Here is an 18,584-nt window from a genome sequence, read left to right on the forward strand (position 1 = left end):
TTATTATTTGTATGGTGAGTTTATTGTGAATTAAGAATACAGGCAGTGTTTTAATGGTACATGTGAAGGCTGTCACATATGCACTTTGGTTTTCATTGTGCACTTGAGAGAAGCATTAATATAAACAAAGGAGCAAATAATTATATACACCTCCTTTCCCAGAAAATCTCTGAAGCAATTCCACCAGTGTGACAGATCATTCTAAGCATTTAACTATCCCATAAGTATATACATTAAAATTTCTTTATCCACATTTGAGTAATATTCTTTGGAAGCATGTTTTATTCTGGTATCTTACAAACAAGAATTAGTTCCATGTTTTATGGTCTTAAAATAATTCTGTTGGTTTTTGCTGTTTTTTTGGTTTTTTCAAATTATCATATGGCTAAATAGGACCCACCACAATAATAAAAAAATGAGAAGAGAGGAAGAGGCAAAGCATTAGTCTCTCTACACTAGTATTTAATTTTTATCTTGTATTTTAAAGTGTTTGTGGAATATACATACTACCTTAGCTGAAATAAAGAAAAACATTTTAATAACAAAGCAAAAATAGATTAGAAAGTTCCAAAATCTAAACAGGTAAGTATAGTTCTCATAGTACAAGTTTAGAATCCATTCTGGAAATAATCTGCAATCTAAATATAACTGATGTGTTTTGAGAAGCCTCTTTAACAAGTCTTTTGCTATCATTGAGCCTTTCAATGATTTACTTTCATGGTTCTGGTATCTGCTCAGACTTTACTCAAACTATGGGCTCTGTCATAACAGCACCTGTCATAACTTTTGCCCTTGGGGTAGATATGAAGAAATCACTATTTTTATTAGTGTACAATCTAGTACATACATATACTTGAAAATCTGAATGTGGTAAATTCTGTTCAAGTGTTTTCATGAATACCAGCCTTGGGTTTAAATTTTCAGTTACTAGAAAATCAGGAAAACATTCTCTTCTGTATATACAGATGATTTTGTTTTCACTGAGGATTGAGAAAATGCAACCTTCATTTGGTTGTATCTCCAGCAATATTAGATTTACTATCTTTTTCTTCCTCCAACAAGATTAGTTCAGTTCTTGCTGAAGATGTCACAATAGACGAGGCCCCATCAATTTCAGCTTTTTCACCTTCTCCTATCTCTTTAGGTGATAAGCTTTCTTGTGCATCAAAAAACACATCTGGTTTATCTGTTGGGCTATCTTCATCTGAGAGTCTCCCCTCTTTATGACCCACCTCTTCTTTGTCAACAAACTTAGCCTTTTTAGAAGGAGATGTGAAACCAAGCTTGGGAAATCTAAACCATCCAGTTTTTTCAGCCTGCTTAGCAGAATCATCCGATGTGTCAGCAGGTTTCACATCTTCTGGAACTGATTTTTTTATTTCTGGTTTTGCATCTGTGCTTGTTTCATCCCCAGAAGAAGAAAAGCCAATACTTGGAAGCCAAAATTTGAATCTTCCAGGAGATCTTTTACTATCAGTCTTTTCTTTCTCATTCGTTATGTCTTTTTCTTCACCTTCCACTGCTTCAACTACATCTTCATCTTCAGAGAGGGGAGCTGCAGTTATTTCCTGAGGGGGTGTATCAGGAAAACTCTCTTCCAGTTTACTGGAACACTTTACTTCAGCAGCAGATGTTTTCAACTTTGTCAAACTTACTTTTCCTCTAGATTCTTCAGACTCACAGTGTGGTTTGTCAGATAGTTTAAGCTCAGCACTGCCAGTTCTCTTGGCTGCTACTCCAAAGCTTTCACCAGCACCTGTAGGTTTTCTCACTGATTCACCTCCTGTTGGAGATGGCTGCTGGACCACCACGTCTAAATCGCTGTGTGATTCAGGCAACTTTGCCTTAAGCAATGAGAATCCCAAAGCAGCAGTTTTGACTTCTGATGACAGAACCTCTGATTCTTTCAGTATTTCAGTAGTGTAAATCTCACACCGCTCAATAGCAACATGTTCAGGTTCTACTTTCTCACTTACTTCTTGGCCCTCTATATAAGACCAATGAATGTCTTGCCCTGCATTTGAAAGGGAGGACTCTATGGTAGCTGTCATTTGTGCTGTTTTAATGTCAGGTTCAGTCAGCATTAAAATTTTGCTTTTTGCTTTTTGAATACCTCCCTCTGGAGTTCCTGGTGTTTCTTCAGGGATAGCAGAGCTTGCTTGCAGTTGCACTATTTCAATGTCAGTACTAGATCCCTTTGGATCTGTTGCTACTTTTGACAGTAAAACATCAGCTTCAATTGGAAGAGTTCTGAAAGTGAATCTTGGTATTCTTAGTTTGGGAATTCTTACACTTACTTCTGGGACACCTTGTGTTTGGTCTACTGTTTCCCCTGTTACTCTGGTGGCTGCTTCTATATCATCTAGAGCTGGACTTTTCAGGCCAGTTGATCCTTCCGGTTTTTTTAACTGCATTTCTGCTGTGCCTCTTTCACTTCTAGGTGCTGAATCAGCTTCTGACTTTGGCAAACTGATATCATCTTCAAACCCCTTGATTTCTGAATGCAATATTCCAAACTTTGGAATCTTAAACTTGTATGCTTTAATTTTACTTGTTTCTGTTCTGTCTTCTACTTGCACTTCCACTCCTGCAGACACATCCTTTTCAACACTTTTCACTTGAAATTTCATTTCAGGATCTACTCTAGTAATTTTAACATCTGTCTTCACTGTTGGAACTTCTACCTTTAGGTCTTCCAGCTTAGCAGTAACGTAAGTACCATCTTCTGATCCTTTTGTTGTAGACCATTCACATATAGTCCTTTTTAATTTACTTTCTTCACTGTCTTTTCCTATGATTTTCACCTCGTCCTTTATCTTTCCTTTTTTAATTGCCATCTCTTTATTTTGAATATCTAGCTCTTCCTTTGGAAGACTAACATCTATTTCCTTCTGTGTTACATCCAGGGTAATTTCAGCTGATGATGGTTTGCATCCTACCCCTGATGTCTCTAACTTCATGGAACTTTCTACCTTTGCGACTTCTATATCCCATGATTTGCCTTTATGCTCTGGAAACGTCAGAGTACGTGTAGGAAACCTATTTATTGAACTCTTTTCTTTGTCAGTTTCTGAAGCACTTGGGTATGATTTAGGCAATTCTGCTGCAGACACAGTGATTTCTGAAGTATGTCCTTCAGCACTGCGCTTAACTACATCTGCATAAGTTTCAGTTTTTGGAATATTCACTCTACTGTCTGTTCTTTCTGTGGATAATGAAATATCTCCTTCCATCTTTGGCAAACAAGCATCAGAACATTTCACAGAATCTCCTAATTTTTGAATCCCTTCTTTTCCAATAGTAATTTCAGCAACTGCATGCGGTAATGAGAAGGTATTTTCAGGAATACTTGTTTCAGTTTGTACTTTAGCAGAAGGAATAGTTGCCTGAACTTTTTCCATACTTCTTTCAATATCAACATTACTTTTTTTTTCTTTTAAGGATGACCTCCCAAATGCAGGTATTCTGAATTTTGGCATTTTAAACCATCCCTGATATTCTTCAGTCTGAACTTCTTCAGCTTTTATTTCATTTTCTTTCAATTTGATTTCCTTCTCCTCAAGACTCTCAATAACTCCCTCTGGTTTTGGTTTAGACACTGACTGGATGCTTATGTCTACCTTTGCATCTTCAATGCCACCCATCAGAGCTTGAGGTGTTTTTATCTTACCATCAACTACTCCAGGATCTGACATATCAGATGTAAGTTCTGATGCTGGAACTCCCACAGCAATGTCAGCAATTTTGTTTGTTGTTCTTAGCTGGGGTAGCTCAGTTTCTATTTTTGGGGAGCTGATCTCTGTGTCGGGGACTTTCCCTTTTGTTAGGGAGATTCCAAACTTTGTCTTCTGGAATTTGGGCATTTTAATCTTCCCTTCAGGACCTTCCAATTTCACTTTTCTTCCATCCACAACTGATGAGCTTTCTGTTAATATATCAGGGCTCTTCAAATCAACTGAAGCTTCTCCTTTGGGGAGCTTAATACCTGTTTTTTGAATGTTACATTCATTGGTGGAACTTGAAATTAAGTTAACCTGTTGAAAACTCCCCTCTGAGAGAGTCAAAGAATCATCAATCTTTGCTGAGCTGACTGTTATTTCAGTTTTGGAGGCTTCAGTTTCTACTCTGGAAAACTCCAGAGTGTGGACCATAGTGTCAGACAGTTTTATGCTTATTTGTGCCCCTTCTTCAGTCCCTTCAGGATGACTTTTTTCTATATCAGGTATCTTAATTGAATCATCACCTTCTATTTCTGTTTTAGGAAGAGTAGCATCAGCTTCAACTTTTGGTGAATGAGACTGAGATTTTGGAACCTTGATCTTGGAGAGTGAAATTTTAGGCATGACAAACTGTGGCTTTTTAACTGGACTTTTTTGTTCAACTTTTCCTGCAGATATTTCCAGATCAAGGTCTGGCCCACTACCTTGATCATCAGTTGCAGTTCCTTTTACTTCTGTGTCTATTCTGCTTGACATGACAGTGAGCTTTTGATCTTCCAAATTTGCTCCAGGATCTGATTTAACACTTGCTTCCTTCTTTGGTGACCAACTGAAGGATGGAAGTTTGAATTTGGGCATTTTGAAATGTCCTTCTTTCTCTTCTTCATCTCCGTCTTGCTTTATTTCCTTCTTGATCTTTACTGCTGCATCTGAATCCTGAATATCACTGTCTGTTTTTGGAATAGAAATGTCAGCTGATGGGAGGTGAAAATCAGCCTCTGATGCCTTATTGTCAGGTTTAGTAATTTTGGCTTCAGGGCTGTAAGTCTCTGTTTCTGTGCCACATTCCACCTCCAAGTCTGGTGCTTCAACAGCAATGTCAGATATTTCTACCATTGCTTTTAGCTGGGGAACCTTGACTTCTGATTTCGATTGGCCAACATCCTTTTGTGATCCTTTCCCTTTAGAAAGTTTAATTCCTACTTTTGGCATTTGGAATTTAGACATTTTTGTTTTCCCTTCAGAACCTTCAGCTTTTATCTCTACATCACCCACAGCAATTTCACTTGATGTTCTTTCAACGCTTATGTCAGGACTCTTCACCTCAAGCGAACCTTCAGGTATCATCTTAATATCTGAGGTGGAGAGGCTGGCACTAGCAGCAACTGATTTCAGTCTTCTCAGCTCATCTTCTTCACAGGTAGGAGCTGTGACCTCACCTGTAGGCATGCTAATATCCATCTCCATTTTGGGAGCTTTGGCTTCTGGTTTAGAAAATTCCAAAGTTGGGGCTGTAACTTTTGGCACTTTTATGCCCAGTCCTGCCCCTTCTCCACTACTCCCTTTCTCAGACTTCTGAACAGAAACACCTTCTTTTTCTTGTTTGGATCCAGAAACATCAGTTTCCAGTACAGGCAGAGAGACCTGTACTTTCTGACCCTTCATTTTAGGGAATGAGATCTTTGGCATGGCAAATTGGGACTTCTTGGTTTTGAACTTTTCACCATCTTTTTCTGTTGTATCAAATTCTTCATGGATGTATTGATTCTCAGGAGCAGGAAAAGTTAATTCAGATTCCATGTCTCCAGATAAAGTATACAAAGTGGGTCCTTCTAGATGCTCCTCAACATGAGAAGAAGCAACAGCTTCTTTCTTTGGTGACCACCTAAATGAAGGTAGTTTGAATTTTGATGATTTAAATTTGTTTTCTTTCTCCTCAGTACCCCTCTCTTCTGTAATTACTTCCTGTTCTGCCTTGCACTTTAAATCTGGGCAATGGATTTCTGCTTCTAATTTTGGCAAGGTAACCTCCATGGGTAAGGGATTTGGATCCATTGTTGGTGTATCCAGAACAACTTCAAGTGAAGGCTTATGCAACTTTACACCAAGCTGGGCATCAGAGATTTGAGCTGGGTTTTCAGTATCAGGATCAGTCATATCAGATGTTATCCTTCCCTTGCTAATTTCAGATTCCACACTAGAAGCCATGTCACTTTCAGATGCTTTTCCCTTAGATCGAATTCTGAATTTTGGTCTTCGGAATTTATGGATTTTAACTGTGACCTCTGTGTCAACCAGAGATGTTGCAGCAGATGTTGTTTTCCCCTCTAGCTTTAAACCACCTTGCTCCTCAAAACCATCGTCACTTAAAATTTCAAAATCTGAAAGATTTTCATCAGCATGAGATGCTACTTTTGAGTGAGATTCTGTAAGATTACTTTGATATTTAGTAAGAGTAATATCATCCCCCTTTTCTAATGAGGACTCCAGATCAGTTTTTGATGAAGTCACTTCAGCTTTAGAGAAACCAATGCCATGTACTTTGAATTTGGTACTTTTAGATACACCCTCTCCCTTAATGTCAGGCAAACATTTATATCCATCATTCTCAGAAGAAACAGAAAAAGCTTCCTCTGTTAAAGAATGAGTTTTGGAAACAGAAACATCAAGCCCAGATAGCTTTTGTCCAGGAGGTTTGAAACTTTTAGAAAGGGAAATTTTAGGGATTCGAAATACAGGAGATTGAGATTTACCAAATTCCTCCTCTTTACAAGCAGAAGACTGCAGCGAAACACCAGAAGTGGGAGACTGGACATCAGAGTCAGGCAATGATATATCCAATACCGGGACTACCGAGGGCACCGTCACTTCAGGCTCCTTGAGACTGACATCCACCTCGGCGGCCACAGTGCCCTTGGCCTCTCTGCTGCTGGACCAGCCAAAGGAAGGCATGCCGAACTTGGGCATCTTGAACTTGCCGTCCTTGGTCTTGGTGGCCTCCTTCTCTGGGACTTTGGCTTCTCCTTCCACACTAAGGGTGGCCTCAGGCGCCTGCAGGTCAATGCTGGCCTGTGGAAGGGTGACGTCGACGGAGGGCAGGCTGACGTCCACCTTGGGAGCTTTGATGTCAGCTTTGGGCATCTTGAGGGAGGGCTTCTCCAGCTTCCAGCCAGCGCCTTCCGTCTTGGCACCGGGGACGTCGGCTTTGACACCCAGCCCCGGGCCCTCTCCTGCGGCTGTCACGCTGGCAGAGGGGAGGTCGACCTCTGCGCTGGGCACGCTGATCTCGGCTGCGGGCAACTCGGCCTTGGGGGAGGAGACTGAGAATTTGGGCTTGTCAAATTTGGGCATCTTGAGTTTGCCTTTCAAGCCGGTACCTTCCAGCTCGAGCTTGCCTTCGGCGCAGGGCGCTTTGAGGTCTACGTCGGGCGCCTGGAGCTCGAGGGAGCCTTGGACAGAGGGCAGCTTGATGTCGGGGGCCGCGATGCTGACGTCAGCATCGGTGGCCTTGAGCTCTGCCTGTGGGAGGCCAACGTCTGCATCCAGTTTGGGAGATTTGACAGTGGGCTTGGAGAAGACCACGCTGGGCACCTTGACTTTGGGCATGTGTATTTTCATGCCGCCTCCCTCAGCTTTGCCAGCAGCCACCTCCAGGCTGGCTTCGGCCTCGGGGCCTTGAAGGGTGACTTCACCCTCCTGGCTTTTGGGCAAGGAAACCTCAGCCTTGGGCAGGCTGATCTGCGCCTGGGGACCTTTGACTTTGGGCAGCTTGACGCTGGGCATCTTGACGTCGGGCATCTTGAATCGGCCTTTCTCGCCCTCTGCTGCTACAGCCACGGTCTCGACCGTCGCCTCCACGCCGGGCGCTTGGATGTCCGCTGAGGGCAGCGTCACGTCCGCTTCGGCGGCTGCCGAGGGCACCGTCACTTCAGGCTCCTTGAGACTGACATCTACCTCGGCGGCCACAGTGCCCTTGGCCTCTCTGCTGCTGGACCAGCCAAAGGAAGGCATGCCGAACTTGGGCATCTTGAACTTGCCGTCCTTGGTCTTGGTGGCCTCCTTCTCTGGGACTTTGGCTTCTCCTTCCACACTAAGGGTGGCCTCAGGCGCCTGCAGGTCAATGCTGGCCTGTGGAAGGGTGACGTCGACGGAGGGCAGGCTGACGTCCACCTTGGGAGCTTTGATGTCAGCTTTGGGCATCTTGAGGGAGGGCTTCTCCAGCTTCCAGCCAGCGCCTTCCGTCTTGGCATCGGGGACATCGGCTTTGACACCCAGCCCCGGGCCCTCTCCTGCGGCTGTCACGCTGGCAGAGGGGAGGTCGACCTCTGCGCTGGGCACGCTGATCTCGGCTGCGGGCAACTCGGCCTTGGGGGAGGAGACTGAGAATTTGGGCTTGTCAAATTTGGGCATCTTGAGTTTGCCTTTCAAGCCAGTACCTTCCAGCTCGAGCTTGCCTTCGGCGCAGGGCGCTTTGAGGTCTACGTCGGGCGCCTGGAGCTCGAGGGAGCCTTGGACAGAGGGCAGCTTGATGTCGGGGGCCGCGATGCTGACGTCAGCATCGGTGGCCTTGAGCTCTGCCTGTGGGAGGCCAACGTCTGCATCCAGTTTGGGAGATTTGACAGTGGGCTTGGAGAAGACCACGCTGGGCACCTTGACTTTGGGCATGTGTATTTTCATGCCGCCTCCCTCAGCTTTGCCAGCAGCCACCTCCAGGCTGGCTTCGGCCTCGGGGCCTTGAAGGGTGACTTCACCCTCCTGGCTTTTGGGCAAGGAAACCTCAGCCTTGGGCAGGCTGATCTGCGCCTGGGGACCTTTGACTTTGGGCAGCTTGACGCTGGGCATCTTGACGTCGGGCATCTTGACGTCGGGCATCTTGAATCGGCCTTTCTCGCCCTCTGCTGCTACAGCCACGGTCTCGACCGTCGCCTCCACGCCGGGCGCTTGGATGTCCGCTGAGAGCAGCGTCACGTCCGCTTCGGCGGCTGCCGAGGGCACCGTCACTTCAGGCTCCTTGAGACTGACATCTACCTCGGCGGCCACAGTGCCCTTGGCCTCTCTGCTGCTGGACCAGCCAAAGGAAGGCATGCCGAACTTGGGCATCTTGAACTTGCCGTCCTTGGTCTTGGTGGCCTCCTTCTCTGGGACTTTGGCTTCTCCTTCCACACTAAGGGTGGCCTCAGGCGCCTGCAGGTCAATGCTGGCCTGTGGAAGGGTGACGTCGACGGAGGGCAGGCTGACGTCCACCTTGGGAGCTTTGATGTCAGCTTTGGGCATCTTGAGGGAGGGCTTCTCCAGCTTCCAGCCAGCGCCTTCCGTCTTGGCACCGGGGACGTCGGCTTTGACACCCAGCCCCGGGCCCTCTCCTGCGGCTGTCACGCTGGCAGAGGGGAGGTCGACCTCTGCGCTGGGCACGCTGATCTCGGCTGCGGGCAACTCGGCCTTGGGGGAGGAGACTGAGAATTTGGGCTTGTCAAATTTGGGCATCTTGAGTTTGCCTTTCAAGCCGGTACCTTCCAGCTCGAGCTTGCCTTCGGCGCAGGGCGCTTTGAGGTCTACGTCGGGCGCCTGGAGCTCGAGGGAGCCTTGGACAGAGGGCAGCTTGATGTCGGGGGCCGCGATGCTGACGTCAGCATCGGTGGCCTTGAGCTCTGCCTGTGGGAGGCCAACGTCTGCATCCAGTTTGGGAGATTTGACAGTGGGCTTGGAGAAGACCACGCTGGGCACCTTGACTTTGGGCATGTGTATTTTCATGCCGCCTCCCTCAGCTTTGCCAGCAGCCACCTCCAGGCTGGCTTCGGCCTCGGGGCCTTGAAGGGTGACTTCACCCTCCTGGCTTTTGGGCAAGGAAACCTCAGCCTTGGGCAGGCTGATCTGCGCCTGGGGACCTTTGACTTTGGGCAGCTTGACGCTGGGCATCTTGACGTCGGGCATCTTGAATCGGCCTTTCTCGCCCTCTGCTGCTACAGCCACGGTCTCGACCGTCGCCTCCACGCCGGGCGCTTGGATGTCCGCTGAGAGCAGCGTCACGTCCGCTTCGGCGGCTGCCGAGGGCACCGTCACTTCAGGCTCCTTGAGACTGACATCTACCTCGGCGGCCACAGTGCCCTTGGCCTCTCTGCTGCTGGACCAGCCAAAGGAAGGCATGCCGAACTTGGGCATCTTGAACTTGCCGTCCTTGGTCTTGGTGGCCTCCTTCTCTGGGACTTTGGCTTCTCCTTCCACACTAAGGGTGGCCTCAGGCGCCTGCAGGTCAATGCTGGCCTGTGGAAGGGTGACGTCGACGGAGGGCAGGCTGACGTCCACCTTGGGAGCTTTGATGTCAGCTTTGGGCATCTTGAGGGAGGGCTTCTCCAGCTTCCAGCCAGCGCCTTCCGTCTTGGCACCGGGGACGTCGGCTTTGACACCCAGCCCCGGGCCCTCTCCTGCGGCTGTCACGCTGGCAGAGGGGAGGTCGACCTCTGCGCTGGGCACGCTGATCTCGGCTGCGGGCAACTCGGCCTTGGGGGAGGAGACTGAGAATTTGGGCTTGTCAAATTTGGGCATCTTGAGTTTGCCTTTCAAGCCGGTACCTTCCAGCTCGAGCTTGCCTTCGGCGCAGGGCGCTTTGAGGTCTACGTCGGGCGCCTGGAGCTCGAGGGAGCCTTGGACAGAGGGCAGCTTGATGTCGGGGGCCGCGATGCTGACGTCAGCATCGGTGGCCTTGAGCTCTGCCTGTGGGAGGCCAACGTCTGCATCCAGTTTGGGAGATTTGACAGTGGGCTTGGAGAAGACCACGCTGGGCACCTTGACTTTGGGCATGTGTATTTTCATGCCGCCTCCCTCAGCTTTGCCAGCAGCCACCTCCAGGCTGGCTTCGGCCTCGGGGCCTTGAAGGGTGACTTCACCCTCCTGGCCTTTGGGCAAGGAAACCTCAGCCTTGGGCAGGCTGATCTGCGCCTGGGGACCTTTGACTTTGGGCAGCTTGACGCTGGGCATCTTGACGTCGGGCATCTTGACGTCGGGCATCTTGAATCGGCCTTTCTCGCCCTCTGCTGCTACAGCCACGGTCTCGACCGTCGCCTCCACGCCGGGCGCTTGGATGTCCGCTGAGGGCAGCGTCACGTCCGCTTCGGCGGCTGCCGAGGGCACCGTCACTTCAGGCTCCTTGAGACTGACATCTACCTCGGCGGCCACAGTGCCCTTGGCCTCTCTGCTGCTGGACCAGCCAAAGGAAGGCATGCCGAACTTGGGCATCTTGAACTTGCCGTCCTTGGTCTTGGTGGCCTCCTTCTCTGGGACTTTGGCTTCTCCTTCCACACTAAGGGTGGCCTCAGGCGCCTGCAGGTCAATGCTGGCCTGTGGAAGGGTGACGTCGACGGAGGGCAGGCTGACGTCCACCTTGGGAGCTTTGATGTCAGCTTTGGGCATCTTGAGGGAGGGCTTCTCCAGCTTCCAGCCAGCGCCTTCCGTCTTGGCACCGGGGACGTCGGCTTTGACACCCAGCCCCGGGCCCTCTCCTGCGGCTGTCACGCTGGCAGAGGGGAGGTCGACCTCTGCGCTGGGCACGCTGATCTCGGCTGCGGGCAACTCGGCCTTGGGGGAGGAGACTGAGAATTTGGGCTTGTCAAATTTGGGCATCTTGAGTTTGCCTTTCAAGCCGGTACCTTCCAGCTCGAGCTTGCCTTCGGCGCAGGGCGCTTTGAGGTCTACGTCGGGCGCCTGGAGCTCGAGGGAGCCTTGGACAGAGGGCAGCTTGATGTCGGGGGCCGCGATGCTGACGTCAGCATCGGTGGCCTTGAGCTCTGCCTGTGGGAGGCCAACGTCTGCATCCAGTTTGGGAGATTTGACAGTGGGCTTGGAGAAGACCACGCTGGGCACCTTGACTTTGGGCATGTGTATTTTCATGCCGCCTCCCTCAGCTTTGCCAGCAGCCACCTCCAGGCTGGCTTCGGCCTCGGGGCCTTGAAGGGTGACTTCACCCTCCTGGCTTTTGGGCAAGGAAACCTCAGCCTTGGGCAGGCTGATCTGCGCCTGGGGACCTTTGACTTTGGGCAGCTTGACGCTGGGCATCTTGACGTCGGGCATCTTGAATCGGCCTTTCTCGCCCTCTGCTGCTACAGCCACGGTCTCGACCGTCGCCTCCACGCCGGGCGCTTGGATGTCCGCTGAGAGCAGCGTCACGTCCGCTTCGGCGGCTGCCGAGGGCACCGTCACTTCAGGCTCCTTGAGACTGACATCTACCTCGGCGGCCACAGTGCCCTTGGCCTCTCTGCTGCTGGACCAGCCAAAGGAAGGCATGCCGAACTTGGGCATCTTGAACTTGCCGTCCTTGGTCTTGGTGGCCTCCTTCTCTGGGACTTTGGCTTCTCCTTCCACACTAAGGGTGGCCTCAGGCGCCTGCAGGTCAATGCTGGCCTGTGGAAGGGTGACGTCGACGGAGGGCAGGCTGACGTCCACCTTGGGAGCTTTGATGTCAGCTTTGGGCATCTTGAGGGAGGGCTTCTCCAGCTTCCAGCCAGCGCCTTCCGTCTTGGCATCCGGGGACGTCGGCTTTGACACCCAGCCCCGGGCCCTCTCCTGCGGCTGTCACGCTGGCAGAGGGGAGGTCGACCTCTGCGCTGGGCACGCTGATCTCGGCTGCGGGCAACTCGGCCTTGGGGGAGGAGACTGAGAATTTGGGCTTGTCAAATTTGGGCATCTTGAGTTTGCCTTTCAAGCCGGTACCTTCCAGCTCGAGCTTGCCTTCGGCGCAGGGCGCTTTGAGGTCTACGTCGGGCGCCTGGAGCTCGAGGGAGCCTTGGACAGAGGGCAGCTTGATGTCGGGGGCCGCGATGCTGACGTCAGCATCGGTGGCCTTGAGCTCTGCCTGTGGGAGGCCAACGTCTGCATCCAGTTTGGGAGATTTGACAGTGGGCTTGGAGAAGACCACGCTGGGCACCTTGACTTTGGGCATGTGTATTTTCATGCCGCCTCCCTCAGCTTTGCCAGCAGCCACCTCCAGGCTGGCTTCGGCCTCGGGGCCTTGAAGGGTGACTTCACCCTCCTGGCCTTTTGGGCAAGGAAACCTCAGCCTTGGGCAGGCTGATCTGCGCCTGGGGACCTTTGACTTTGGGCAGCTTGACGCTGGGCATCTTGACGTCGGGCATCTTGAATCGGCCTTTCTCGCCCTCTGCTGCTACAGCCACGGTCTCGACCGTCGCCTCCACGCCGGGCGCTTGGATGTCCGCTGAGAGCAGCGTCACGTCCGCTTCGGCGGCTGCCGAGGGCACCGTCACTTCAGGCTCCTTGAGACTGACATCTACCTCGGCGGCCACAGTGCCCTTGGCCTCTCTGCTGCTGGACCAGCCAAAGGAAGGCATGCCGAACTTGGGCATCTTGAACTTGCCGTCCTTGGTCTTGGTGGCCTCCTTCTCTGGGACTTTGGCTTCTCCTTCCACACTAAGGGTGGCCTCAGGCGCCTGCAGGTCAATGCTGGCCTGTGGAAGGGTGACGTCGACGGAGGGCAGGCTGACGTCCACCTTGGGAGCTTTGATGTCAGCTTTGGGCATCTTGAGGGAGGGCTTCTCCAGCTTCCAGCCAGCGCCTTCCGTCTTGGCACCGGGGACGTCGGCTTTGACACCCAGCCCCGGGCCCTCTCCTGCGGCTGTCACGCTGGCAGAGGGGAGGTCGACCTCTGCGCTGGGCACGCTGATCTCGGCTGCGGGCAACTCGGCCTTGGGGGAGGAGACTGAGAATTTGGGCTTGTCAAATTTGGGCATCTTGAGTTTGCCTTTCAAGCCGGTACCTTCCAGCTCGAGCTTGCCTTCGGCGCAGGGCGCTTTGAGGTCTACGTCGGGCGCCTGGAGCTCGAGGGAGCCTTGGACAGAGGGCAGCTTGATGTCGGGGGCCGCGATGCTGACGTCAGCATCGGTGGCCTTGAGCTCTGCCTGTGGGAGGCCAACGTCTGCATCCAGTTTGGGAGATTTGACAGTGGGCTTGGAGAAGACCACGCTGGGCACCTTGACTTTGGGCATGTGTATTTTCATGCCGCCTCCCTCAGCTTTGCCAGCAGCCACCTCCAGGCTGGCTTCGGCCTCGGGGCCTTGAAGGGTGACTTCACCCTCCTGGCCTTTGGGCAAGGAAACCTCAGCCTTGGGCAGGCTGATCTGCGCCTGGGGACCTTTGACTTTGGGCAGCTTGACGCTGGGCATCTTGACGTCGGGCATCTTGAATCGGCCTTTCTCGCCCTCTGCTGCTACAGCCACGGTCTCGACCGTCGCCTCCACGCCGGGCGCTTGGATGTCCGCTGAGAGCAGCGTCACGTCCGCTTCGGCGGCTGCCGAGGGCACCGTCACTTCAGGCTCCTTGAGACTGACATCTACCTCGGCGGCCACAGTGCCCTTGGCCTCTCTGCTGCTGGACCAGCCAAAGGAAGGCATGCCGAACTTGGGCATCTTGAACTTGCCGTCCTTGGTCTTGGTGGCCTCCTTCTCTGGGACTTTGGCTTCTCCTTCCACACTAAGGGTGGCCTCAGGCGCCTGCAGGTCAATGCTGGCCTGTGGAAGGGTGACGTCGACGGAGGGCAGGCTGACGTCCACCTTGGGAGCTTTGATGTCAGCTTTGGGCATCTTGAGGGAGGGCTTCTCCAGCTTCCAGCCAGCGCCTTCCGTCTTGGCATCGGGGACATCGGCTTTGACACCCAGCCCCGGGCCCTCTCCTGCGGCTGTCACGCTGGCAGAGGGGAGGTCGACCTCTGCGCTGGGCACGCTGATCTCGGCTGCGGGCAACTCGGCCTTGGGGGAGGAGACTGAGAATTTGGGCTTGTCAAATTTGGGCATCTTGAGTTTGCCTTTCAAGCCGGTACCTTCCAGCTCGAGCTTGCCTTCGGCGCAGGGCGCTTTGAGGTCTACGTCGGGCGCCTGGAGCTCGAGGGAGCCTTGGACAGAGGGCAGCTTGATGTCGGGGGCCGCGATGCTGACGTCAGCATCGGTGGCCTTGAGCTCTGCCTGTGGGAGGCCAACGTCTGCATCCAGTTTGGGAGATTTGACAGTGGGCTTGGAGAAGACCACGCTGGGCACCTTGACTTTGGGCATGTGTATTTTCATGCCGCCTCCCTCAGCTTTGCCAGCAGCCACCTCCAGGCTGGCTTCGGCCTCGGGGCCTTGAAGGGTGACTTCACCCTCCTGGCCTTTGGGCAAGGAAACCTCAGCCTTGGGCAGGCTGATCTGCGCCTGGGGACCTTTGACTTTGGGCAGCTTGACGCTGGGCATCTTGACGTCGGGCATCTTGAATCGGCCTTTCTCGCCCTCTGCTGCTACAGCCACGGTCTCGACCGTCGCCTCCACGCCGGGCGCTTGGATGTCCGCTGAGGGCAGCGTCACGTCCGCTTCGGCGGCTGCCGAGGGCACCGTCACTTCAGGCTCCTTGAGACTGACATCTACCTCGGCGGCCACAGTGCCCTTGGCATCTCTGCTGCTGGACCAGCCAAAGGAAGGCATGCCGAACTTGGGCATCTTGAACTTGCCGTCCTTGGTCTTGGTGGCCTCCTTCTCTGGGACTTTGGCTTCTCCTTCCACACTAAGGGTGGCCTCAGGCGCCTGCAGGTCAATGCTGGCCTGTGGAAGGGTGACGTCGACGGAGGGCAGGCTGACGTCCACCTTGGGAGCTTTGATGTCAGCTTTGGGCATCTTGAGGGAGGGCTTCTCCAGCTTCCAGCCAGCGCCTTCCGTCTTGGCACCGGGGACGTCGGCTTTGACATCCAGCCCCGGGCCCTCTCCTGCGGCTGTCACGCTGGCAGAGGGGAGGTCGACCTCTGCGCTGGGCACGCTGATCTCGGCTGCGGGCAACTCGGCCTTGGGGGAGGAGACTGAGAATTTTGGGCTTGTCAAATTTGGGCATCTTGAGTTTGCCTTTCAAGCCGGTACCTTCCAGCTCGAGCTTGCCTTCGGCGCAGGGCGCTTTGAGGTCTACGTCGGGCGCCTGGAGCTCAAGGGAGCCTTGGACAGAGGGCAGCTTGATGTCGGGGGCCGCGATGCTGACGTCAGCATCGGTGGCCTTGAGCTCTGCCTGTGGGAGGCCAACGTCTGCATCCAGTTTGGGAGATTTGACAGTGGGCTTGGAGAAGACCACGCTGGGCACCTTGACTTTGGGCATGTGTATTTTCATGCCGCCTCCCTCAGCTTTGCCAGCAGCCACCTCCAGGCTGGCTTCGGCCTCGGGGCCTTGAAGGGTGACTTCACCCTCCTGGCTTTTGGGCAAGGAAACCTCAGCCTTGGGCAGGCTGATCTGCGCCTGGGGACCTTTGACTTTGGGCAGCTTGACGCTGGGCATCTTGACGTCGGGCATCTTGAATCGGCCTTTCTCGCCCTCTGCTGCTACAGCCACGGTCTCGACCATCGCCTCCACGCCGGGCGCTTGGATGTCCGCTGAGGGCAGCGTCACGTCCGCTTCGGCGGCTGCCGAGGGCACCGTCACTTCAGGCTCCTTGAGACTGACATCTACCTCGGCGGCCACAGTGCCCTTGGCCTCTCTGCTGCTGGACCAGCCAAAGGAAGGCATGCCGAACTTGGGCATCTTGAACTTGCCGTCCTTGGTCTTGGTGGCCTCCTTCTCTGGGACTTTGGCTTCTCCTTCCACACTAAGGGTGGCCTCAGGTGCCTGCAGGTCAATGCTGGCCTGTGGAAGGGTGACGTCGACGGAGGGCAGGCTGACGTCCACCTTGGGAGCTTTGATGTCAGCTTTGGGCATCTTGAGGGAGGGCTTCTCCAGCTTCCAGCCAGCGCCTTCCGTCTTGGCACCGGGGACGTCGGCTTTGACACCCAGCCCCGGGCCCTCTCCTGCGGCTGTCACGCTGGCAGAGGGGAGGTCGACCTCTGCGCTGGGCACGCTGATCTCGGCTGCGGGCAACTCGGCCTTGGGGGAGGAGACTGAGAATTTGGGCTTGTCAAATTTGGGCATCTTGAGTTTGCCTTTCAAGCCGGTACCTTCCAGCTCGAGCTTGCCTTCGGCGCAGGGCGCTTTGAGGTCTACGTCGGGCGCCTGGAGCTCGAGGGAGCCTTGGACAGAGGGCAGCTTGATGTCGGGGGCCGCGATGCTGACGTCAGCATCGGTGGCCTTGAGCTCTGCCTGTGGGAGGCCAACGTCTGCATCCAGTTTGGGAGATTTGACAGTGGGCTTGGAGAAGACCACGCTGGGCACCTTGACTTTGGGCATGTGTATTTTCATGCCGCCTCCCTCAGCTTTGCCAGCAGCCACCTCCAGGCTGGCTTCGGCCTCGGGGCCTTGAAGGGTGACTTCACCCTCCTGGCTTTTGGGCAAGGAAACCTCAGCCTTGGGCAGGCTGATCTGCGCCTGGGGACCTTTGACTTTGGGCAGCTTGACGCTGGGCATCTTGACGTCGGGCATCTTGAATCGGCCTTTCTCGCCCTCTGCTGCTACAGCCACGGTCTCGACCGTCGCCTCCACGCCGGGCGCTTGGATGTCCGCTGAGGGCAGCGTCACGTCCGCTTCGGCGGCTGCCGAGGGCACCGTCACTTCAGGCTCCTTGAGACCGACATCTACCTCGGCGGCCACAGTGCCCTTGGCCTCTCTGCTGCTGGACCAGCCAAAGGAAGGCATGCCGAACTTGGGCATCTTGAACTTGCCGTCCTTGGTCTTGGTGGCCTCCTTCTCTGGGACTTTGGCTTCTCCTTCCACACTAAGGGTGGCCTCAGGCGCCTGCAGGTCAATGCTGGCCTGTGGAAGGGTGACGTCGACGGAGGGCAGGCTGACGTCCACCTTGGGAGCTTTGATGTCAGCTTTGGGCATCTTGAGGGAGGGCTTCTCCAGCTTCCAGCCAGCGCCTTCCGTCTTGGCACCGGGGACGTCGGCTTTGACACCCAGCCCCGGGCCCTCTCCTGCGGCTGTCACGCTGGCAGAGGGGAGGTCGACCTCTGCGCTGGGCACGCTGATCTCGGCTGCGGGCAACTCGGCCTTGGGGGAGGAGACTGAGAATTTGGGCTTGTCAAATTTGGGCATCTTGAGTTTGCCTTTCAAGCCGGTACCTTCCAGCTCGAGCTTGCCTTCGGCGCAGGGCGCTTTGAGGTCTACGTCGGGCGCCTGGAGCTCGAGGGAGCCTTGGACAGAGGGCAGCTTGATGTCGGGGGCCGCGATGCTGACGTCAGCATCGGTGGCCTTGAGCTCTGCCTGTGGGAGGCCAACGTCTGCATCCAGTTTGGGAGATTTGACAGTGGGCTTGGAGAAGACCACGCTGGGCACCTTGACTTTGGGCATGTGTATATTCATGCCGCCTCCCTCAGCTTTGCCAGCAGCCACCTCCAGGCTGGCTTCGGCCTCGGGGCCTTGAAGGGTGACTTCACCCTCCTGGCTTTTGGGCAAGGAAACCTCAGCCTTGGGCAGGCTGATCTGCGCCTGGGGACCTTTGACTTTGGGCAGCTTGACGCTGGGCATCTTGACGTCGGGCATCTTGAATCGGCCTTTCTCGCCCTCTGCTGCTACAGCCACGGTCTCGACCGTCGCCTCCACGCCGGGCGCTTGGATGTCCGCTGAGGGCAGCGTCACGTCCGCTTCGGCGGCTGCCGAGGGCACCGTCACTTCAGGCTCCTTGAGACCGACATCTACCTCGGCGGCCACAGTGCCCTTGGCCTCTCTGCTGCTGGACCAGCCAAAGGAAGGCATGCCGAACTTGGGCATCTTGAACTTGCCGTCCTTGGTCTTGGTGGCCTCCTTCTCTGGGACTTTGGCTTCTCCTTCCACACTAAGGGTGGCCTCAGGCGCCTGCAGGTCAATGCTGGCCTGTGGAAGGGTGACGTCGACGGAGGGCAGGCTGACGTCCACCTTGGGAGCTTTGATGTCAGCTTTGGGCATCTTGAGGGAGGGCTTCTCCAGCTTCCAGCCAGCGCCTTCCGT

The 18,584-nt window shown here is 53.8% G+C and overlaps 1 protein-coding gene across 1 annotated transcript in view; it reads right to left on the reverse strand.

Annotated features, from left to right (window-relative positions):
- AHNAK2 (AHNAK nucleoprotein 2) overlaps positions 1 to 18,584 on the reverse strand; it is a 131,719-nt gene continuing 113,135 nt past the window's right edge. The window contains exons 10-12 of the mRNA XM_088058071.1: positions 15,587 to 18,140; positions 12,821 to 14,541; positions 1 to 11,783 (exon numbers count right to left, since the gene is read on the reverse strand). Coding sequence (XP_087914197.1) covers positions 1,005 to 11,783; positions 12,821 to 14,541; positions 15,587 to 18,140 — 15,054 coding nt within the window. The 3' untranslated portion in view covers positions 1 to 1,004. The remainder of the gene's footprint in view (positions 11,784 to 12,820; positions 14,542 to 15,586; positions 18,141 to 18,584) is intronic.

This window comes from Pseudopodoces humilis, chromosome 7 (assembly GCF_049639895.1).
Source record: "Pseudopodoces humilis isolate 2021_Gansu_Grassland_sample_001 chromosome 7, ASM4963989v1, whole genome shotgun sequence".
NCBI classification, from domain to species: Eukaryota; Metazoa; Chordata; class Aves; order Passeriformes; family Paridae; genus Pseudopodoces; species Pseudopodoces humilis.